General features: G+C 37.2%; 1 protein-coding gene and 1 pseudogene across 1 annotated transcript; one reads left to right on the top strand and one right to left on the bottom strand.

Annotated features, from left to right (window-relative positions):
* The first annotated feature begins 764 nt into the window (after nucleotides 1–764).
* Nucleotides 765–18608, top strand: LOC122083986 (annotated as a pseudogene).
* Nucleotides 18594–24053, bottom strand: LOC122083985. Its single transcript, XM_042651954.1, has 3 exons — nucleotides 23619–24053; nucleotides 22137–22160; nucleotides 18594–19245 (listed from the first exon to the last, which is right to left on the bottom strand). Exons 1-3 carry the CDS (start codon nucleotides 23818–23820, stop codon nucleotides 18944–18946), a joined length of 528 nt encoding a protein of 175 aa, XP_042507888.1. The 5' UTR covers nucleotides 23821–24053; the 3' UTR covers nucleotides 18594–18943.
* Between the last annotated feature and the right edge of the window lie 298 nt (nucleotides 24054–24351).

The raw sequence follows: 24351 nt of genomic DNA, 5'->3' as shown, positions 1-24351 counted from the left end.
GTGGTACAATTTTTTTGGATAAATATAAGCCCTATGTTCCCGATTCACATATCAAGTCTTAGACTTATCGGAGTTCATCATAAGACAAAAACATTACATTAAAATTCAAAGCCATGGAAGTGCACAATAGAAGTCAAAGTACTACGCATCCCAAGGGGGGTTAGTCCATTGGTGATTCATGGTGGGTAAAGTGTCTCGGGAAGCATCTTATATCGGTTCGAATCCCATTGGCACCATCCTTGTCTAAGGCTGCGTTTGGTAGTCATTCAGTTCCAGAAATAGTGTTTCATGTCAAAAACAAAATTTTCAATTTCTATGTCAAAATGCCGTTTTAAAATAAAAAAAATAGTGTTTGGTAAACCTGTTTCGGGAATGATTACCCTAATTGTTCATTTCTTTTGTATTTGGAATGAAACTGAAATGACTAAACAAGGTTTTAGAGTTTTTTTTCTTTTTTTCCTATTTTTTCGTTAAAAATAAAAAAAAAAACCGAAAACACCAAGTTGACATCAAATGCTTTATTTTATTTTTTTGTTCGCATAGAATGGAAAAATGTCAGAAACATTTTTCTAGACGACTACCAAACGCAGCCTTAAACACCTTACCAGTATTTGGGAGGGTATTCCTTAGAAAAATTGACAAAGATTTTAGGGGTGTTTATGTAAATCTAAAACTGACCAATTTACAGAAACACCCTCCATTCAGTTTTTGTCGTTTGGTAGACGTTGCGCTACTGTATTGTTTGAATACTAATCTATTAGATACGGCGCCATTATCGGTTAACCACTTCTTGTTCCTCCCTTCCTTCCTTGTGGGAGAGCCTACACACTGCACAGTACAGACAGCTATATCAAGATCGATGTTCTTCCTCTCTTTCAGATCGACAGGTAGTTATTGTTCGTTGCTGGAAAGCTTTTGAGCAACGAAATTTCTGCTTTTTCTATTTTATTTTATTTGATTGAGGGTTTTAGAGTCTCAACGGTTTATTAATAATCTTCGATTATTTTTTTATTAAGAAAACCTTCTCTGGTTCGTGCTTTTTATTCAGATTTCAGTTGCAATTAATCAAAGAACATGAGCAGTGTTCTAGGAAATTGCTTCCTCCACCAATCTCTGTGCTTGCCTACTATCTTAGAGCATCCAAGTGTAACCAGTTCTTCTGGGTTACCCCAAAATGCTCCTTTGCAAGCTTCAATGGAAAATGAAAGAGCACTTCAGATACGAAAGTGCTTAGTTGCTACTAAATTCAATGTGGGTAATACACGAGTAATTAAAGGAAGACGCAGAATGATTTCTGTTGTTCCAGGTGCTGTGTTAGCCACAGATCCCACTTTCAAGGTAATTCCAATTTTTTCATACCCTGTAGATACGGTTTAAGTGGTTACTCACAGTGGTCTTGTACTCTCCTATTGACATATTATGTTCAGCTCTCTCTTTCTTCCTTGGAAGGAACTTTAGCTTCTGTTTGAAACAGAACTTCTGATATTTTATGTTCCCAGTGCTTATGATCGTATCTATGTGAGCTCCTTTTTTTTTTTTTTGGGTGTGTGTGTAGTAATCTATATGAACAACTGGATATGACAAATTTATTATTCACTTGCCCTCACTTTAAGACATAATTAAGAATTGTCAAGATAGTATTGTTGCACATGTTTTTTTGCGCTTGTGTAATACATTTAATCTTGATAATGCTAACAAAAATGCATATTAGATGCTCCTAAGCTCTACTCAGACTGCTATATATATATATATATATATTCTATTCTGTTTTATGTTGCAAAATGCAATAGCTGACCGATGCCTAAAATCCCAAAATGTTCAGTGGAAGAAATTGCTTTAGTTGGAACAGTTTGCAACAGTTTTTTTTTTTTTTTTTTTTGATAGTTAGTTTGCAACAGTTGTTTAATCACAATTTCCTTATCCTAAATAGCTTGCAGGAAAATTCAGTCTCGATGAAAATTCTGAATTACAGGTAGTTATATCTTACTGCATTGTTGAATTTTACTTGAAATGATTTCAAAGAAGTTAGTAACATAAAGCTTTATCCCTGCAAATGGGCAGACTGGTATTGGTACTTCTACTCAAGGGTCTAGCTTCAAAATAAATATTCAAGTTAAAAACAGTAGGAACTCTCTCATTCTTCAATGGGGTGGCATTTGTCCTGGAAAAAAGGGGGTAGCTTACCTCCTATTCTCTTTTTTCCCTCCTCTTATTATGTGGTTTTTTTTTTTTTTTTCAGGAAATGGATGCTTCCTTCTCGTCTACCTGATGGAACAAAAATATACAAGAACCGGGGCCTCAGAACTCCCTTGATTAATGTACGTTCTTTGGAGTAATAACATATCATTTATAAAAATGCTTCCCCTTTAATTTTTGTGTAATGAATATTTATCTTGTCTGTTCTCAGTCATAAAATGAATTCTTTACTCGTTACTTTCTTTGCGTTTCTTGTAGTCTGGTTTGGAATCATGCGTGAAAATAGAGGTTGATGATCCTGAAATACAAGCTGTAGAATTTCTTATATTTGATGAGAAGCAGAATAAATGGTTAGTGATCTTCAATTTCTATGGTCTTGAATCTTGATTAATGATTTGATTGCATATACTTATTGAAATAAATCATGATCATTTATTATATAGGTTCAAAGATAATGGGGAGAATTTCTGTATCCAGTTAAAAGAGGAACTTAGCCGGAATGTTTTGGTTCCTGAAGAGTTTTTGAGACATGAAAGAAAGGATAAACAAAAGTATACTCCAGAGAAAGAGAAGGGAAGAGATTTCACTCTACTTTTACCTTCTTGTAGGTCAAACGAGAGCAATAGTTATATAAAGGAAAAAAATTTCATGCAGAATGTTTTCCACATTATCTTGCACTTCATTTACCATTCATCTTTGACCTTTCACATTAGATATTGAGCAAATTATTTGGAAAACTCATAGCTTGTTGATTATTTGCTGGCCTCTACCCATGAGGAATTGAAGGGGAGATTGATGCTATCAAAATAGAACAGGGGAATCGTAAGCTTCAATCAATGTTATGATGTATAGGCCCAGTATGTTCTTTCACATAGATCTTATCTTATTTGTCATGTCACTTCTTTTTTTGGGTTTGTCCCATGCTACTTGATGCAGGTTTTATCTTAGAAAAAGGTAAAACCACAACACACGACCTGATAACTAATCGTCAAAAGCTCTTCTCACAACAGAGGAGCTGTTACTTATCTCCTCACTGATAGACATGGGGAATGCAACTCTTTAATGTTTTAGTGCACAACATCTGATTTCTTGTTAACACCGTGAAATGAATCCATCGCAAAAAGAGGACTGCAACTAAGTGAGCAGGTTATCTTTGTCCCTCCCCACCCCCCCAACCCACTCTTTGCTTATCAATAAATTGTTTCACATGCTATAGGTGGAAGATGAAGTATCTCAGATCAGAGAATTGGAAGAAATAGCCAGGGGGACATCCGTAGAGGAAGTGGAACAACATGCTAAGCTAACAAAAAATGATGCCTACAGTAAAGCTAAAGTATCTTATGTTCCAGAAAACAAGAGCAAGATACCTGATGATCTTGTACAAGTACAGGCTTATATACGATGGAAGAGAGCTGGGAGGCCCAACTATTCCTCAGATCAACAACTTTTAAAGTTCAAACGTCCTTGTGGCATAATTAGATACAATTTGTTATATTTCTTCATATTAGTTATGTTATAGAAAGTATAAAATTATATATGTACCTGTCATTTCTATTTTTTCTTTTTGGATGGATTACTTATTATTTCTTTCTTGTAATTTCTAAGATGGGTCTTCGCTCATGTTGAATGATGATGTCTGTTTGTTTCATAAACAGAAAGAATTTGACGAAGCTAGAAAAGAGCTGCAAATTGAATTAGATAAGGGTGCCTCTCTTGATGAAATACAGAAAAAGCTCATCAAGGGAGATATCCAAGCTAGAGTTTCAAAGCAGCTGCAGAATAAAAGATATTTCACTGTTGAAAGGATTCAGCGCAAGAAAAGAGATCTTATGGAGCTTCTCAATGAATATGCTACTGAATCCGTAAAAGAAAAGCTTTCTATTCCATCAAAAGGCCCAATGACAGTTGAGATTTTCCTAAATGCTAAGGGAGAGCAAGATGGTGGTCCCATCATGAATAAATTAATGTTTAAGCTTGGTGATGAGGAACTTCTGGTGAGTTAGCCTAATACCGTGACATCTTTCTTATCAGATAGACATCACAATTAGAATTCCTTTCTAACTGTTAACTTTCCCTTCAAAATTTCAAGGTGCTTGTTACCAAACCTTTTGGTAAGACAAAGGTTTATTTGGCTACAGATCTTAAAGGGCCACTTAGAGTTCATTGGGGTATATCAAGGAACCTGGAGAGTGGGCGGTGAGCTATTATAATATCTATTAATAATAATTATAAATAACTCATTAGGCATATGATGTGTTGGAATGGATTAGTATTGTTATATTTTAACTTGTGGCTCCAATTTTGTGTAATTATTTAGTTAAGAGGATGGAATTTGTAGGCACCACCTCAAAATGCACTGCCCCATGGTTCAGTTTTGCTAGATGGGGCTAGTCAAACAGAATTTGTTGAGAGCTACTATGGGGAACCTCCTTGCCAGGTACCTCATGAGAACATTAATCTGTTTTCATGTGTACTGATACTGAACCACTTTTTATTATTATTTTTTATCATAGACTATGTTGATCTGTTTCATTTTCCCATTTGATTTTCAGGTGAAATTCATGGAAATAGAGATTGGAGAAGAGAATTTTGTAGGGATGCCGTTTGTCCTTCTTTCTGGAAGAAAATGGATAAAGAATAATGGGTCTGACTTCCACATTGATTTTGGCCTTGGAGCTGGGAAGCTTAAACTGGTTGTTTTTTTATATAATCTTCCATGTGGAACATTTAAGTATTAGTTGAACTGTCATTTTATATTGTTCTATTTCTGAGTTCCATAATTTATATCACTTTCCTTATTTTAATTAGAGGGGTGAAAGCGATGGCAAAGGTATTGCAAAGGATTTGCTGGACAAAATTGCAGAGAAGGAGAGTCAGGCCCAAAGGTCTTTTATGCATAGGTGAGTTCTTCTTAGGCTTTTGACCACTTGAGATCTTTAATGTGGTAAAATTTTTTGTGTTATTCAGATAGTTCTTTTGTGATATATATATATATATATATATATTTATATATGGGGAAATATTTTCTGTGGGGGAGTGTGGCCCCTGCTTCTAGACACATGGGGGGGGGCGAAATGACTGGCCTGCCCCCCATGAAAGGGAAAATGAGTCTTTTGTGGATGCTTTTTCATGCACTCCCATTGGCCTTCACGCATATGCAGGAACCGCACTCCCCCATAGGAACTTTGTAGCGTGCATATTGTTGTAACCTAATTGGTGAACTGTCATACATCAGAGAAGAACTTTTTGAGATCTATTATGGTGAACTCTTTTGTCTTCCTATTGGGGTCTAAGAGTTCGTTCAGTTGCTCCATCATGGTGTCTTGTTCTTCACTTAATGCTTGCAAATCAATAATGGTTTGTGCAGCAAACTCCCTGAACTCTTGTATGAAGTCCAGGTTCTTTGTTCCTTGCTTTCCAACTTTCGCTTTACTCATTTCAACTTCTTTGGGTTCTTGAGGAGTCTTCTCTGGATTTATGAAGGACTGCCGATTAGGACAATGAGTTGTTTCCATTTGGGGATTCCTAGTATGAATAACTAAAAGGCAGGTTTCTCTGAATAGAGAATCTCCTACCTCTTGGTGCCATGGAAGAAGGAGTGTAATAGGAACAGAAAGAGATGGAAGGAGTGAGGTTCTAGGGTTTACTAAAAATAAATAGATTAAAATGAAATGTAAAAAACGAATTAATAGAGTGAATGTGAGTGGGAAGATGAAAAGATACACAGATTGGTTTAGCATCTGAGGCAGCCAGACGTCCATCAGAGCGGAGTCTTTTCTCTCGGTCTAGAAAATGACCGTGATTTCTTATAGAATTATATCCTGTCTTTGACAGAATAGGCCAAAACAGAGAATAGAAACCAAGTTCTAACAAATTCATCCTTACAGTAAAAGCACACAAATACAGATAGTCTATACACACTATGAAAAAAATAAAAACACATTAAACAAATATGAAATTAACTAGACAAGCATAAAAGTAAATTCTTAGACGTCTCCAAGAACTAAACAAAAATAATTGAACTAGTCAAGCACACATAAAAGAAAAAGAAGCTAAGTAGTAGACATAAGAACTTCCTAAGCTAGCATGCATTACAAAAATAAAACTATCCTAAGCATGCAAATACCTAAAACAGTTTAAACAATAGGTGTAATTGGGTAAAGTCCCAACACCAGCCTTTCTATACAGTGATCTGTTAGATGTCAATTTAAAATTGGGCTCAAAGTGACCATGTGTTAATAAAATACAGTCATGAATCATGATGTTCTTCTAGTGTGTTTTTGGAGTTTGCTTGTCATATGAAGTTAGCTCATGAAAACCTTAGAACGAAATTTTTAGAAGTTTAGAACTAAATTTTCATGTGCAGTTTGTAACTGGAATCCAACTTGTGTTCTTGTTTCCCCTCGACTCAGAGGCTGTTATGGTACATTTATATAACTGACGATGACTAACCACTGACCATCATACCTATCAAAAAATCTAATCGAGGACATGAGTCATTTTTACATAAGCAATTTCTTCTCACAAAAACAGAATGTAGAATGTATGATTTCTTTTGGGAATAATGTGAAATTTTCTTTATTTAGAACCATATTGCTTTGGATTTATCAATGAGATGAAGTTTTTAATTTACACTAATTGAATTGGATTCCCATCCAGTCTGAAGACTAAATATGCAACACTATAGATATAGTACTCTTTTTTACAAATATTTTTGTTGTTCTATTTTGTAGTTAATAACCAAGCGCTGCAAAGTTGTTAGTTCAGTTGATCAATCTCAAAGTACTAAACCATGTTTTTTCTGTCACAGATTTAACATTGCGTCAGATCTGATAGAATGGGCAAAAGAAGCTGGGGAATTAGGTCTTGCTGGGATTTTTGTTTGGATGAGGTTTATGGCTACAAGGCAGCTTATATGGAATAAAAATTACAATGTGAAGCCACGGTATATCTATTATGGATTTTTACTTTTTTGGGGGGTGAATGAAAAATATATTAAAACAAAGAAAAGAAAAAACAAAATACAAGCCACTAGGGCAAGCAAAGGGGAGAGCCCCTACCTAAAGAGCAAACCAAGATGGAGGGGGAATCAAGCGAATGGGGGGGGGGGGGGGGGAACAAATGACAATCTATTAGGAAAACATGGGGGAAAATTACCAGTCCAATAAATGGGTAAGGCATCACCGGAGATTGTCCTTTTTGCTTGTGAAGCCAATGTGCTTTTACAATAGGGGGGGGGGGCAGATGGTTTTGTTTTTGAATATGAGCCTTTCCCACTCTTAAAGGCTTTTCCGTTATACCAAGGTTTACCAACATGGGGGCAGATGGATGAATAAGAAGAATCTCCCACCAAAGGGGGTTTACAAACCCTAACCGATCTGCGGGGATTGAGATTCCAAGACAAAAGGGGGGTGGGAGAGGGTAGAGAGACCAAGGCAAGGGGAGGGGGTTCACGAAGTACAAAAGGGGATGTAATACTTTGTGCCCCTCTCTCTCGCTCTCTCTCTTTTATTTTGTTTTATTATTTGGTGAGTGATAAGCATTCTTGCCTTTAAAGTTCCATATAAACTTTCTTCCCACGCAGAGAGATCAGTAGAGCTCAGGATAGGTTTACAGAATTACTTCAGAATATATACCAAAGGTACCCCCAGTACCAGGAAATTCTGCGGATGATCCTGACCACTGTAGGTCGTGGAGGCGAAGGGGATGTGGGACAACGCATCCGGGATGAGATCTTGGTCATCCAGGTAGGCACCAGATCTACCTCTTGGGTATTTTCATTTGTTTCTTTCTACTTTGACTTTTATTTTCCAACTTTTGCTTGTTTCTTGAAGTGTGTATTAAAATCATATGGAAATTGTCTGCAGAGAAAAAATAATTGCAAAGGGGGAATGATGGAAGAGTGGCATCAACAGTTACATAATAATACAAGTCCTGATGATGTTATAATCTGTCAGGTAGGTTAGCTATTGTTTCGTCAATTTTTTGAAATAGAAAATCAACTCGTATCAATCAATCGAATTTGTTGAATTGAAAATTGAATAAATATAAAAGAATAAAACTAAGTAGAATAAAAATATTTGCTGTGCAAGTTCAGATGAACCTTCTCTTCAGTTTTGTTGCCATGAATGTCTCACAAGCTGTTTCCTTGTAGGCTCTAATTGACTATATTAAAAGTGACTTGGATATCAGTGCTTACTGGAAAACACTGAATTCAAATGGGATAACAAAAGAACACCTTCTAAGTTATGATCGTGCTATACATTCTGAACCAAATTTCAGGAGAGACCAGAAGGATGGCCTTTTGCTTGATTTGCAGAATTACATGAGAACTTTAAAGGTTGGTTTGACGAACCTTTTAGTCGAGTATAATCTTTATATCCGTTATTTGCTACATGACTTGGAGGGTGCAATAAGTCTTTTAGTTGCGATATAATCTGTAAATCCGTTATGCAAAATGAATTTCTATATGACTTGGAGGCTGCATACTTGTCCTGCATTAAACATCTGGAAGACTTTCAAGAGGCATTGTTTATACGTTTTATGCGTTCTGCAAAGGGATAAAGAATGCACAGATTGTGCAGATACATCAGTAGAGAAAATAATGGAATCTATTATTGCGTGCATGATATTGTATTATTGATATATCGAAAGCTTATACTGTCTGATTTTCAACTTTGAAATAAGGTGGCCAAACCACAAAAGTGTGTGCCTTTGATGATGGTCCAATTGATATGCTTCAGTACATTACGTCTCTGGTTAAGGTTTACGAAATGATCTTCAAAAAGATTTTTGAACTGTTGCTTCAACATCATATGGACTTTATTACTTTATTTTTTTTCCCTACCTGTCTCATGTTAACTTATGCTATGGTGTTTTCTGTTTATTTATCCTGCAGGCAGTTCATTCGGGAGCTGACCTTGAATCTGCCATTGGAAATTGTATGGGTTACAGGACAGAGGTAATGTCTTTAATTTTCTGGAGTCCCTGAGAAATGGTTTGGTGTTAGTAGTAATTGATAAAACTTTTTAGTTCAGGGTCGAGGCTTCATGGTTGGGGTGCAGATAAACCCTGTGGCAGGCTTGCCATTAGGATTTCCGGTATTTTTTTTTTTACTCCCTCTAGGCATATACTGTTATAGTCCCTTGTGGGTCCCTTGGAAAAAAAGATCCTTCGATATGGTTACATGAATATTTGAACAGGAACTGGTGCAATTTGTTCTGGATCATGTCGAAGATAAGAACATAGAGCCTCTTCTTGAGGTGTGTGATACTGGAATTGTTCCTTTTATTTAAGAAGTTATACTGTATCCTTGCAATTTCCTGCTCTCTGTATCTACTTCTTTGATGCAGGGTTTGCTTGAGGCTTGCGAGGAGCTTCGGCCTTTGCTTCATAAACCCCACGATCGTCTCAGAGATCTTTTATTTTTGGATATTGCTCTTGATTCTATGGTTAGGACAGCCATTGAGAGGGGATATGAGGAATTAAATAATGATGGACCTCAGGTAAGTCCTGTTTATGGCACATGCATATGTATTTTCCATGTGTAATATCTTTTCAACATTTGTCTTTCTTTCGTTTCTCTTATTGGTGTCTTGATTCTGTGTTTGGTTCCTGGCAGCTTGTTTTATATGCTTTAAATGTAAAAAATATAGATTAAAATTCCGGTTTTGTATATCTGAATTACATAAATCTTAATCTGATCTGACCATTTCTCTTGCAGAAAATTATGTATTTCATCAATTTGGTACTTGAAAACCTTGCTCTTTCATCAGATAATAACAGGGATCTAATTTTCTGCTTAAAGGTAAATACTGGCTCAATCCAATTATAGTAATTGCATGGTCATCCTTCAGAACTTAAAGTTATCCTTGGGGGCCTTGTTTGAAAATTAAGTCTTTTATTTTGACAACAAAAACAATTATGAGTAAACCTTCTAAAGTTTTGTGATTGTTAGCTTAGCCTTATCTCAAGCATTTAGGAGTGAAAGACTATATTTTGAATTCTTCATCCATATGCATTGCCTGAATAACATACAACCTACTACAACCTTTTCCTCTGTTTTTTGGGAAGAGGACTGAATAACTAGGTGTACAATGTGCAGCTTTCGAACATACCCAATTGCTCGGCAATGGAAACGGAACAACTTCATTTTTTTTTTTTTTTAAATTTAACAAATGTGCATCTCTAAAGCATATGATTAAATTGTATATGCCAGTGAATCCCAGCTACTAATTTTTCTTTCACTTATGACACTCTTCTGCAAGTTATTCTTGCATGATATAAGCTGATTTGGCAGATCAAGCTCCCAGTTCTGGTCTTTCCTTTTCCTGATTCATATTGCCTTCTTGAAGTTAGTTATTACCCATTTTAATATTTACTTTCTCCCATATCTAATTTCATAGTTGAATAAACAACTATTGTTTATAACTCTATGATAAAGGACATGAGGATTCCAGTCAGCAGGGAAAAATTATTGTCTACATGTTATCTTGTATCTGTTCCATGGCTTAGAGGAATGAAAACAATGAGTCTCAGTTTATTTGTTTGGTACAATGATGTGTTTTTCCGGTTTTTGCCTTTGAATCTTATACTGTTGTTCTTACAAGGGATGGAATCACACGCTGGACAAGTTCAGGGCTAGAGATGATGGCTGGGCATTATATGCAAAATCATTTCTTGACAGGAGCCGACTTGCTTTTGCATGCCAGGCAGAACATTACGAGCGACTTCTGCAACCATCTGCAGAGTACCTTGGATCATTGCTAGAAGTTGATCAATGGGCTGTATGTTGTTGATTTTGACAGTACAAAGATATGCTTTTGCAGTACGCAGCACATGGGGATACACTGGATACTGCACTTATAAGTACCTCTTGCAGGTAAAGATACTTACTGAAGAAACCATTCGTGCTCGATCAGCTGCTTCCTTGTCCTCACTTCTTCAACGACTGGATCCTGTTCTTCAGAGGTCAGCTAATCTGGGAAGGTTGGTTGATATTTTGTTCTCTATATGATTTAAACATTTATGCAGTTGAGAGCCTTAGAAAATTCCAGAAGTTTAAGAATTCAATACATTTTGAGAGTCTATTGTTGGTTCAAAAATTAAATATTTTACTGGTTCTGATATTTGAATTTGCAAGGATTGCCATTTTTACTTAACATTCTACTATGCAGTCACATTCTGATGCAATATTGTGTGCACGGAACAGTTGGCAGGTTATCAGCCCAATCGAGACTGCAGGATATGTTGTGGTCGTGGATGAATTACTTGCTGTCCAGAATAAATCTTATGGACGACCAATAATATTAGTGGCAAAGAGTGTAAAAGGAGAGGAAGAAATTCCTGCTGGTGCTGTTGCTGTGCTGACATCTGACATGCCATATGTCTTATCTCATGTTTCTGTTTGAGCGAGAAATAGCAAAGTAATTAGCTGGTCACATTGGCAATATTTAAATTTCCTATGCTTCACTTATTGATTAATGGTATGACATGATGTTTGATTTTAATGTTTCTTCTGACAGGTTTGTTTTGCTACATGTTTTGACCCCGACATCCTGTCTGACCTCCAAGTAAATGAAGGGAAGTTACTACGGTTAGAGCCTACCTCAGCAGATATATTTTATAGGTACAATACTCTGTTCATTTAACTTAAAGCTGTCGGATGTATTTCTGGTCTGTATTCTTTGATTTGCAGATACACAATCTTTTTCTGCTATTCTCTCCGAATGAGATTTTAGCTCTAGATTTTTTTTTGTTCATTTTTCTTTCGTATGCTGTATTACCTACGAAATATACTGCACATTTCTTTTGTTTAAACTACTTTGAACTGAAAATTGGATTATGCTGCATTTTCTCTAAATCACAGTGAGGTCAAGGACAGTGAATTGTCAGAGACAAGCTCAACAAACTTGAAGGAATGTGTACCTTCACCTTCTTTGGCTTTGGTCAGAAAGCACTTCTGTGGTAGATATGCCATATCGGCTGAGGAGTTCACCAGCGAAATGGTTAGGCTTTCAAATAAAATTTGTTCTCTAGTTAAGGTGTTATTTCGTTTCTTGTTTGTCATTCTGAGGTGTATTTTCAGTTGAGAGTTTTGACTTTCTTTTATTTGTCCTTGCTTCATATAATTTTTCCTGTCTATGATAAGAAAGTAACTGCTTAGAGTTATGCTAAAACATAGCCTATTGCATATAATAAAATAGGAGTTGTGGCAAAGGAACAGGACGTGGTATTTTAATTAAAATTTTCATTTTAAGTTTGTTAACCTTTATGGGCCCTTAAATGTTGTAGGTTGGAGCTAAATCACGTAATATTGCATACCTGAAAGGAAAAGTGCCATCTTGGGTTGGAATTCCAACGTCAGTGGCCGTACCATTTGGTGTTTTTGAGAAGGTTCTCGTGGATAGTTCAAACCTGGTTTGTCTCATCTCATGTAACACCCCTTGTGTACTATCATTTGTTACTTAGTCCCCAGTCTATGTGCTACCTATACTCTATTCCTCTGAGAACGGTTATATCTTTTTCTCATTTTCAATTGGTAAGGCATTTGTTATGAATGTGGACCAGGCAGAATATACATAGGCATCATTTCTTTGCATAAATAATCTCTTAGGATGCTCAATGATTAGGGATTGTGCAAGAGATTGTAGCATGTGCTTACTGAAGGCCTTCATTTTCTGCTTATGGTGAACAGAAAAGTGCATCCACCATATCATTTTTCAGAAACCTTACAATGGAAATATCAATAACCTGGTTCAAATGCACTTCCATTACCAAGAACCCTAATTGTTTTCTGCAATAAAGTTCTGGATGACATTAGTCACTAAATATAAGTTGGAGTCCTCTTCATTTCCACATTAAAATGGCAACAAAGTTTAGGTTAGAAGAGGAAGAGTCTCATCTGATTTATGTGGGCAAAACGATCTCCTCACTCCTCAGTGTAATCTATATATCAAAAACTGTTTAAATGGAGATGTGGTTCATCATCTTATGAGTGCTGGAGCCTTATCACAGCTTTTATTTATTTGCGACTTAGTGAACAATTTGCTATATCACCCTATTGCAGGCAGTAGTTGACACATTAGAGACCCTGAAGAAAAGGTTAGAAGGAGGACCGTTTAGCACACTTGGTCAGATCCACGAGACGGTTCTGCAGCTCGCAGCACCACCTCAGTTGGTAAGTTTACTCTACCGGTAGGACTGAATAATTGTTTATTGAGCTTGTAGCTTAAGATAATTGCGTTGGGAAGAGGCATGTTTCTAACTAGCTTGAATAGAAGCCAACTATGATGTAGATACGCACCCATAGAGCGATCCATACCCATCTGGATATCCAACGAGAGATGAACCGGACCCATATTGAGTCTTTGGCTAGTAGGATATTTTAGGATTTTTATTTTTATGCAATCTTTTATTTTTTGGTAACTTAGGTAGGAGATAGCTACTAGGATTTAGTTTCTAATTAATTTGAGTTTCCACATTAGAGTAGGTTTCCTTTAATGTTGGTTTTTTTCTTACTATTTAAATGCATGTAATGTTCAATTAGAAAACAGATTGAGAAGATGAATTGAATTTGAATGTTTGAGAGCCTTAGGGTTGTGTGTGATTCTCCTTCCTCCCTTTTCTTAGTGCGATTTCTCCCCCTCCCCAGCAACTCTAAGACCCATCTTAGGGAATTCTTCCCTACCCCTACCGGCCCTCCATCAAACTAATTAAATAATCAAAACTGGCTTTTGGAACTTCAATATTTGACAGAGGAAATACACTTGCAGATTCACAAGGACAGTGTTCTTAGTTTTAGACCTGCTTTTTCCCTTCAAGAGGCACAAGAAGAGTTTCAATCTTGTTTCAATCCACATGTCAGTTCCATGTCAATAGGTCATGCAGAGGGTGGTGTTAGATTTGAATGATCTAACCTCTTTGAGGTTAATGGAGTTAAAATTTGTCTTCAGAATGAGAGTATTGAACTTCTAATGTAAAGTATAGAATATAGACCATAGAGGTCAGATCGCCGAGCCACAGGCTTGTTTAAATTGAGAACATTACCTTTCTAATGGTCAAGTATATTGCATATAATGTGTGTAAAAATGTTTTGCGATTAAAACGATAGTGGGTCATGTGAATGGCCAGGTTACATTCCTTGAACCTTAACATGACCTATTCATTTGTTGTGTCAGATTTCATGTCATGTTGAATTCCCCTTAATGCAAATCCACTAGTTAATATCATGATATTGTTGGGTAAGTGGGCTCTGCTGAAAATTGAGATCCCACTATAAGTCTCAAAAAATATCTAATTGCTTCAAGCTCTACCACTCAATTTTTGAGGAACTTTGAACTTTATATGCTATTTATTTCTTGAAAACTTTTTTTTTTTTCTGAAAGTCATCCAGAAACTCATTATTTTGCAAATCTTTAACCCTGTGTTAATCTTATTAATAGATTTTCTAGGATTTACACCCTAATTTTATTTTACAGCTGTGCCCAGCAGAGCTAAACCAGAATGTGTCTATATTATCTCTTTTCAACTTTCTTACTGGTCCTTCCTTTAGATCTGATCTACCAATTCTATGATATAAATAGCTTCTATTCTCATTTATATTTCATAGTTAATGATTTTTAACCATAGAGAAAAATATATGTAGTTGAAAAGGCTCATGTTACACGTGTGATTGTCTTGAAACTTTAACTTCCCATTTGGAATTTTTCTGGGTGACTGCGGCAGGACAGGTTGTATGTTTTTCAGGGAAATTAAAACAGAACTTAGAGTCAGATAATAATTATTAGTATTAGTTTATTATTAATATTATTATTAAACAAAGTATATCTAGTTCGCCAAAATTTCGAACACTGATTTCACTTGTCAGTACTGCTTGGAGTAACTTAGATGTGCATGGATATACATGGTGATGCATGCCAATACACATGGCAGTATATGATTAATACTGGGTTTGAAATTTTGACAAGTTACTTATCCAGGCCATCGACCACTAAGATAAGCTTATCTATGATAGATTGTGTAGTGGCATTTTCCCCTATTGTCATTATCATCATCCCCAAATATTGGCAGTATATTTTAGTTTGGAATGAGACTGCCCCTGATGGAAGTGAGATGCTATCAGGTTCCAGGATTCCCTGGCCTGGTGATGAAGGGGAGCAGCGATGGACACAAGCATGGATGGCAATAAAAAAGGTAAGAATTACTGCTCTATGCTTAACTTAAAGGGCTATTAGATATTTTCACTTTATCTTCATATATGTTGAGAAAATGTGATTGGTCAATGTATATCTAGAGGCTCAAGGACATTATAGGGTTTTCATTTGGGGGAGGGGGTGTCCTTAAAAACACCCATATCTCCTACTTTTACCTTTTGCTTTCATTACAAACATCAAGACGCTTACCTTTAGGAATGTAAATATTAATTACCAAAGATATTCAAAGATAATTTTCAAATTTTCATTTTGGTTTCAGTTTATACACAAAAACTAGAGCAATGAATTTACATATTATATGGTGATGAATAGAGAAACTCATGGAAACAGAAGAACAGGAGTGTGGTAGTCAGTGTCATTCATTACCTGACCTCTTGTTAGACTTGATATTTTTGTGGATTTTATGTTATTTTTTACTGGATCTCAATAATATATTGTACAGAACTGCCATTTCAAGGGAGATACGTTCCAGATAAGCTACAAGTCGAACTTGATGGTCCATTTCGGGCGTATATGCCATGGGTGTTTGCTCTTGTTTTTTCAGAATTAAAAGCTCACAGAACTAGATCTTTCTGTTGACATGTCCACAAATTTTGGTACAACAAGAACCGTCTCAAGGGAGAAATTTTTGCTGGAATGGATCCGACTCTGTTGGTATTGGGAACCCTCTCCATTGAGAATATTGGGTAGCAACCGTAGCATATAATTTTGGGAAAATTACATGATTACCCACTTTTGGGTTTCTCTTTACAAAATTATCCACAAAAAGTAAAAAATACCCAAAATTGGGTTTGCTGAAGAATATTGGGTACAACTGTAGCATATAATTTTGGCAAAATTGCATGGTTACCCACTTTTGGGTTTCTCTTTACAAAATTATCCACAAAAAGTTTTGGTTAACAAAAATACCCAAAATTGGGTTTAGGTTTACAAAACTACCCACCCAAAGTTTCAGTTAACAAAAATACCCAAAATCAGGTTTGGGTTTACAAAACTACCCAAAATAGTGAGTCTTCATCTTCCACATATAATCATGTTTTTTTTTTATTACTGAAACTTTGAGTGGGTAGTTTTGTAAACCCAAACTCAATTTTGGGTATTTTTGTTAACTTAAACTTTAAGTGGGTAATTTTGTAAAGGAAAACCTAATTTTGGGTATTTTTGTTAACTGAAACTTTTGGTGGGTAATTTTGTTAGGGGAAATCCATAAGTGTGTAATCAAGTAATTTTCCCTAAGAAAATTTTCTTATTAACACTAGCAGTTGTTTTTGGGTATGTGTGTGTGAGTCTCTGTATTTGCAACTAACATACTTTTTTCCATGTTTTTTTTACTTGAGCTATTTCTATGTTTTTCCCTTAATCTATCTAAGAGTATCTTAAGGTAGTCTATCAATCTGTTTACAAATTATCGTCTGTCTGTGAGTGGAATATTAGGCTTGCTGATTAGTTGAAAATGTTTAACATGTTATTCACCTACTTATCCTTTTTCTATGTTTTTCCTCAAATTTTGAAGTACTCTGCTGCGTATTCCAGGTCTGGGCTTCAAAATGGAATGAGAGCATTTTTCAGCATACGGAATGCAAAACTAGACCATGAGCCCTTTGCATGGCAGTCCTGGTTCAAGAAATAATAAATGCAGATTATGCATTTGTCATCCATACCACCAATCCATCATCTGGAGACTCATCAGAATTATATGCTGATGTATAGCCTGTCTCATAGTAGGCCCTTTCTTTTTTTCCCCTCTTTCTTTTTCTCTAATTTCTTTTTTGTTTGCTATTTGGCATCTCTCTCTCTCTCTCTCTCTCTCTCTCTCTCTCTCTCTCTCTCTCTCTCTCTCTCTCTCTCTCTCTCTCTCTCTGTGCATAGGTGGTAAAAGGACTCGGAGAATCTCTTGTTGGAGCTTATCCGGGTCGTGCTTTGAGCTTTTCCTGTATGAAAAGTGATCTCAACTCTCCAAAGGTGAGTATTTACAAATAAAACTATAGTGTCTCAGAGATACCACATGTTTAAGGCTTTAAACACTAAATTGACCATTATTTGTGATCATGTACTCCTCCATTTTCAGCTACTGGGTTACCCAAGCAAACCCATTGGCCTGTTTATATTGCAATCAATTATTTTTTGATCTGATTCCGACGGTGAAGACCTCGAAGGTTATGCAGGTGCTGGCCTTTATGATAGGTAAGGATTTTAAGAATCTCTTTGTTTTTTAGTGAGCACACTATTTCTTCCTTCTGGTGGTGCGCAGAGATTTTTATTAAAGAACAGAAAGAGGAATAGATGCAGATATATTAGCATCACTACCTTCTTCCTCTACAAACTGGAAAGTATAGCTGAGAGACGTTTGTGGAAGAAAGAAATCTAAGCACATTCACTTGGTTGTGGCATACATATTACATCCACAGTGGAAGTGGTATATATCACCTATGTCCAGGGTTCAAAGTTTCGGCAAAAATATTTCAGTTTTGCAAGAAACCGAATATGTGAAATTTACCAAAAAATTTCCGAAATATTTTGGTTTCGGCAGGGGGCAAAATCAAAATTTGAGACCTTGTCTGCATTCACAACTGTGAAGGATACCATTAAACAGATGCTCCACCTGAGTGCATATGTTCATTAGTCATTTATCATTTAATCCTGTATCAGCTTTATTACTATTTATGGTTCAAGATGTGGCCATTGACATGTCAATGCTCATGGACACTACAATGATTTTGCAGCAAATGTGGTCAATTTTGTTAGGCCTAGTGAATTCATCATGGCAGGGATGTTCTATGCATGCTTTTTTAAGTTTACATCCAATATCATGCCCATTTCTTATGCCATCATTTTGATGATGATGAGAGCTCTTTATGACACTGTGCTTATGGATGAAGAAGAGAGAGTTGTGGTGGATTACTCTTCCGACCCATTGATCATTGATGATAACTTTCGCCAGTCAATCCTATCAAGCATTGCACGTACAGGAAGCACAATTGAGGAGCTGTATGGATTTCCACAAGACATAGAAGGTGTGGTGAAGGATGGGAAGATCTATGTTGTCCAGACAAGACCCCAAATGTGACACCCATTTCCACTCAGCGCTACCTTTTTAATTATTTTTCATAAGCATTGAATTGTATATAAAGAATGTAAAGTTTTAACACTGAAAATATATATACACACCATAGGAAAGATTGATTGTAGGAAAGGAGAGAAAAATCGAACTAGTAGAAATTATAGGAATGTTGTGATTGTAAACCCATTATGCGATAACCCTTCCCACAATCCATAGCAGGCTTCAATTGCCTCAGCAACACAACTTTTCATCAGAGGAATATAATTACTTCTAAACAAAATGATGTAAAATAGAAGCTAGATACATGGGAGAAACCCATAGAGAGAGAGAGAGGAGCTGCTAGGAAAGGATTACATCTTCAAGTACATTTGCTTGCCTGTTCTATAGTGTTTGATTCTTCTCAATTACATGGAAATGGCAAATCCTTTCTTCTTCTTTTTTTTTCACTAAAGTAGATGTGTTTCTGTCCTACCTACTCTCCTTCCCAGCCCAATTGACGGGCACGTCGCTCCCACAAGGATGTTACCTTCCTCTCCTTGATCAAAAATGCCTCAACTCGCTCTCTGGCATCTTCACATGTTTCTGTTGCAGCATTGCACTTCTCAGCTTCTCTTTGATACTGGGAAGCCACTCTTCTCGCTTCTACAAAGGTGATATTCATGTGGCGCATGTGTTCTTCAGCAACTGCCTCCTGAAGCTTCAATTCTTCTGTTAGGAGGTCAACATATGGCTTCTCCAACTCTTTGTTGAGGTCCGGGTCATTTTTCCCACAATCTGGCTCATCCATAATATAACACTCAAAATTGACATATTTTGTCATAATTAACATAACTGAATGGAATGATGTAGCAGTAAAAGATGTATGAACATGCACTTGAACAATACAGTATCAATAAGTGTTCTCATGGACCATTGGACAGCATAGTCGGATCATTTGGATTTTGGACCATCAACCAGGGCCTGAGCAAGTGAGCATATTTCATCCCCACAAGTAAAGTTTAACACCTAAAAAGGACCTCTAATAACCCACTTCAGCCCAATTATTCCTGCTTTGCACACTTCTAATTATTTGCATTTCATTATTTTTCCTCAAAAATAATATCATCTGGAAAGTCCAAGGCATATTAATGTCTCCAGTAGGCACCATAACTAAAGTTTTAGTGCCATTCTGCCAAATGACAACAATCTTATTCAATACATGGGTAGCAAGAACAATCAACTCAAGTTAACCTAATCTCTACATCTTCAGATCTAGGATACAACTGTCATAAAATAAAGGGTAAATTACACCTCAGGTACCCTAAGTTTGACATTTGGGGTGCCTTACTGGGTTAGTCTTACTCCAACATGAATATATGTCCAAGTTTCCCCTCTCAATCCCACTCCCACACTTGACCCACCTTCACTTCTACTTCGGCTTCCCACCATGACCCCAACCACCTCCAGCCTCACCCCTTGCAAACCCGACCCAGCTTCTCACCACCCCCACTATGCTCCCTGCCCCTGCCCATACCCATCTCTTCCCCACGTGAGCCCCCACCATCCCACCCCCTGCTTCCCCACCCTCCGCTGCAACCCGCCCCACACTCTCCGCCACCCCCATCACACCCCACCATGCTCCTTGACTCCACCCAGCCCCCCCCCCTTCCTTACATTATGGTACTTCCGTTTAAAGTGTCAGGGATAGGACCTCACTACCATCATGTCACACACACACACATACAAGAGCCCACAATAATCAATCATGCCATCAGGTGCAAAGAAGCGAAAGTCAAGGAAGAAAAAGAAGGAAAGGCCTGCCAACGGCCATTACAACTCACTCTCAACAGGGTACGTGCATGCTTGCCACTATTCTCTCATTTTGTTGCTAATGATTTTCACTTTGTTCGTGAATTCAATTAGTGTTCGGGAATGATGATTTGAAAAACGCATGATGTGAAAGATAATGATGGTAGTGAAATGAGCCTCCCTAAATCAGAGCCAGACCATGTCCAATTAGCGGAGGATGAAGAAAAGAGGGAGGGGTCGATAGGAAGGGCAAGGATTCTCAACCTCCTGCATCAGTTGTCATGGAGTCAGAGAAGATGAAAGAATATTAGAAGAGCGGTAGTTCAGTCATGGAAACTGTGCCTGATGTTTATTTGGCAGGGAATTGGTGGATAAGAAGAGTGCTAATTCAGTTACGGACACTCCGGCCAATGATTTAGCAGGGAAGGAGGAGGCGGAGAGGAAGATCGATGGTTCAGTCACAGAAGCTGCACCTACTGTTGACTCAGCAGAGCCAGTCATGTCGTTGACTGAAGGGGTGACAAATACGATGAGATGTCCAAGTCAAACGGAACAAATTGTTTCAGGAACAGCTCTTCTCGATCAAAACATAGTGCTGATGTTATTGCTCAGACATCCCACCATTTTCATGCGTGAGCTGCAGAAATCAGTTTGGATTCACGTGTTGCTGACCCATCTGCAAAATTGAAGGTCAGTCTACCTTATCTTCATATTCCATTCCTTTCCCTTTTCTGCAGCTCACCCATGAAAACAGGAAAGAGATGGGGTTGAGCGGGGATAGGGAGAATGCTGGGGTGGCAGGGGGAGGGCAGGGTGGAGTTGCAGGGACTGATGCAGTGGTGGTGGTGGTGGTGGTGGTGGTTGGGTCAGGCTTGGAAGCAGAAGTGGATATGAAGGTGGGGTCAGGGGTGGGAGCGGGGTTGGGAGGGGCAAACTTGAACTTATATTATTTTAGAGTAGGACTAACCAATAAGGCACCCCAAAATGTCACTTTTCAAACTTAGGGTACCCCAAATGTCACTTTTCATCTCCTGTCCAATTCCCCCAGCGCCAGGTCCTTAGAATTTAGAAAGAGGCAATGTTGTGAAATTGGCTGCTAGAAAAAATGAAAGGGCCTAGCATTCTCACATAAAAAGACCATACAACAACTCAGCCTTATCCCAACTAAATGGGGTCAGCTACATGGATCCTATTTCTCCAATCAATTCTATTCAAAGCCATACAAGATTCACATAATTACTAATTATTATTCAACAGGATCCATGCAAAAGAAAATTGGCAAAATTTTTACAGTGCTGGCTGCCTACTACCTACATAGAAAGACCGTACCAGTTTCTTATATTTTATGAAACGAGAGCACAATAATTTCATCTGATTCCTCTCTTCCACTTTTTTTCTTCTCTCTTTTATTCTGTTCAACTGCACGCTAACAAGGCTAACATGCTAAACTTATCTGTACTAGGTTTTCAGAATTTACTTCATTCTGTATATCTTAGAAACCCATATAAGCACATGTAATTGACTTATCATCCCCCCTATAAAGCACCCGTCAATGCCCAAATCTGCCTTTGAGAAATTTGGATTTTGGCTTGCACAAACATAGATGAAACTGAACCAGATGCAATATCAACCAAATGCACATAACATCAAAGCAAATAAAATATTTATCGGACAGCCATATCACATTGAAAGGGAGGGCAGGAAGTGATAAGAAAAGTGGGGAGGGGGGAGGATGAAGAGGAAGACTTTCCCTTCATTCTTACAGACTCATGCTTGGACATCTATGAAAATGTTAATGATTATGACAGTTTGAAAAGCAGCATAAAGTACTACTGGGAAGCAATATAAAGTGCTAAGTTTCCAGTAAGAGTTCTCACCTGTGACAGAAAGATTGACAAGCCCTGTCAAACAACAAAAAACAAAACAGAACACAGGAAACATTAGTACATAAATTGACATAAAAGAGACTTTATTTAATTGAATAATAGAATCTGATGTTCAATCAAGGACCTTCCAGCTCATGGGAGAAATCACAGAGACACAAGCAAAGATATATCAAGGGAAACTACTCTTTTCCCTGGCTATTTCGAGAAAGGAATTGCTACTTACTAAATAGAAAGCAACAATCAAAGCCATCACTGCGAACACCCTAATCTAAAAATACCCAATATCGTTGATTTTTTACAAGATTGAGCTTCAGACCAGGGAGAATCAAGGAATAAACTTTACTGCACAGGAACTAGTCAATTAAGTCTTTTTTTACATCAAAGAAATGTGAAATTTCTGTATAATTAGAACTTAATAGCAATGAAGTAGTTTATGGAGAAACTGCTAAAATAACCTTATGGAGAAAGAGTGGCCTTTGAAGTCCTGTGGTCATGTGCTGGTTCCATATTTGATTGAAAGTTGGAAATACGCACAGAGAGGATCTAGAAAAGGAAGGTATAAAGACTAGTTCAAATCAAATCAATTTATACTAGTCAATCTGGTTTCTGTGTATATAAAATTGACTGGTCTTCACAATTCCTGACCAGGTTCTTGAAATGAATGAACTCGTACAAGTTTCCATGTATACAATACATCCATCTATAAGAACAGATTACAGATATCTGCGACAGAATATCATACTTTTGGTGGAAAAGCATATTTTGAACATGAAAAGGAGGAGTTTATTGCAGCAGGATATTTCAATCTCATGAATTGCAAGGTACAAGTGAGGGGAAATAACCTCCTTGGGAGGAACTCAAGTCGGTCATTCAAAAAATGCTCTCTCCCATAAGAATGGATTCCTGTATTAATTAGTTGAAAGTTCACTCAAGTGTATCATAACATAACCTATTATAAATTGTTCCCATGCAAGTAGGTTCTCAGCAACCACCAATAGAACATAATAGATAGATAGAAAGCTAGTAAAATTCAACCACAGGCTCTATTTAAAATGGAAAATGAGATCCTTCAATGGCTGCAGAGCCATGGCTCAGTAAAGACATCAGATCTAGAGAGTAAGATAGCTGAAATTTTCTCGTTGTTTATTATGATTCATCTTTTCAATCATAAAAGGAATGGATTCTGCTAATACAATAAATATTTTACCGGCGCAGATATGGTTCACGCACTTGCCATACAAAAGAACATTTAACAGACGGAAACAATAAACCCAGAAACAATAACTGAACATAGTTCCAAAAAAAATCGAACTACAGATCAGAATCCATAAGTACCAAAGTGAAGAAGAAGGACCTCAAAGCTGAAATAGGCAACCCCAAATTTCACTCAAGTCCTCTTAAAATGATCACAAAAGATAAATCCAACCAAGAAGAACAACAATAAGGAAAGAAAAAGCAGAGAGAAAATCATACCAGGAGCGATGTTGTTGAGAGACAAAGGGGGAGGGCAGTCACAGATGCAAGGGCTACAAGAAGGCGAAGCCTTTCCCGACTTGATAGTCTTCTTAAACCTCCAATACAGAGCAGGCCCAGATACAAAAAGAGCCGAAGCTACTGCAAATACCACCAGACAACACCTCAAACAAGCCCCTGAACGGCGAGTTCCACCCAACATCTCTTCCTCCTCTCTCTCTCTCTCTCTCTTTCTCTCTCTCACACACACACACTCTCTCACAGATCTGATACTTGTAGTAATTTACTACTCAGCCTATCTTATTGGGACAAAATGTTCCCTATTACCCACCATTACTTATTACCACCAACCCATTTATAAGCAGTAATCAGAGTCTACCATGAACCCTTTTGGTGTGGTTGCTAAGCAACGCAGCAATTTTTTTCTGGGTTGGAATTGAATTCAGATTTCAATTTTCAGAGTACATTTGACCTTCTCAGTGCGGTTGTGAGGATTGTCGGTTAGAAGCCACTTCATTGGAGGAGGGTGGTTATCCTCTCATGGGAATACTGGGACTAACCCCCTAATTTTCTATTGGATTAGAGCAAGAATTGAGGCCAACTAGTGCACTAGATTCTAATCCAACAGTTTGTACAATGTGTTATTAATTGTAAATTTTTTTTGTTAGTCAACTAAAGGTAACTAATAGTCTTTCAAACTTATACCTTTATTTGTGATTCTTTCAATAAAATA

Source organism: Macadamia integrifolia, chromosome 7, assembly GCF_013358625.1.
Source record: "Macadamia integrifolia cultivar HAES 741 chromosome 7, SCU_Mint_v3, whole genome shotgun sequence".
Lineage (NCBI taxonomy): Eukaryota > Viridiplantae > Streptophyta > Magnoliopsida > Proteales > Proteaceae > Macadamia > Macadamia integrifolia.
Note: the sequence above shows the minus strand (reverse complement) of the source record. Positions and strands in the feature narration are given on the sequence as shown.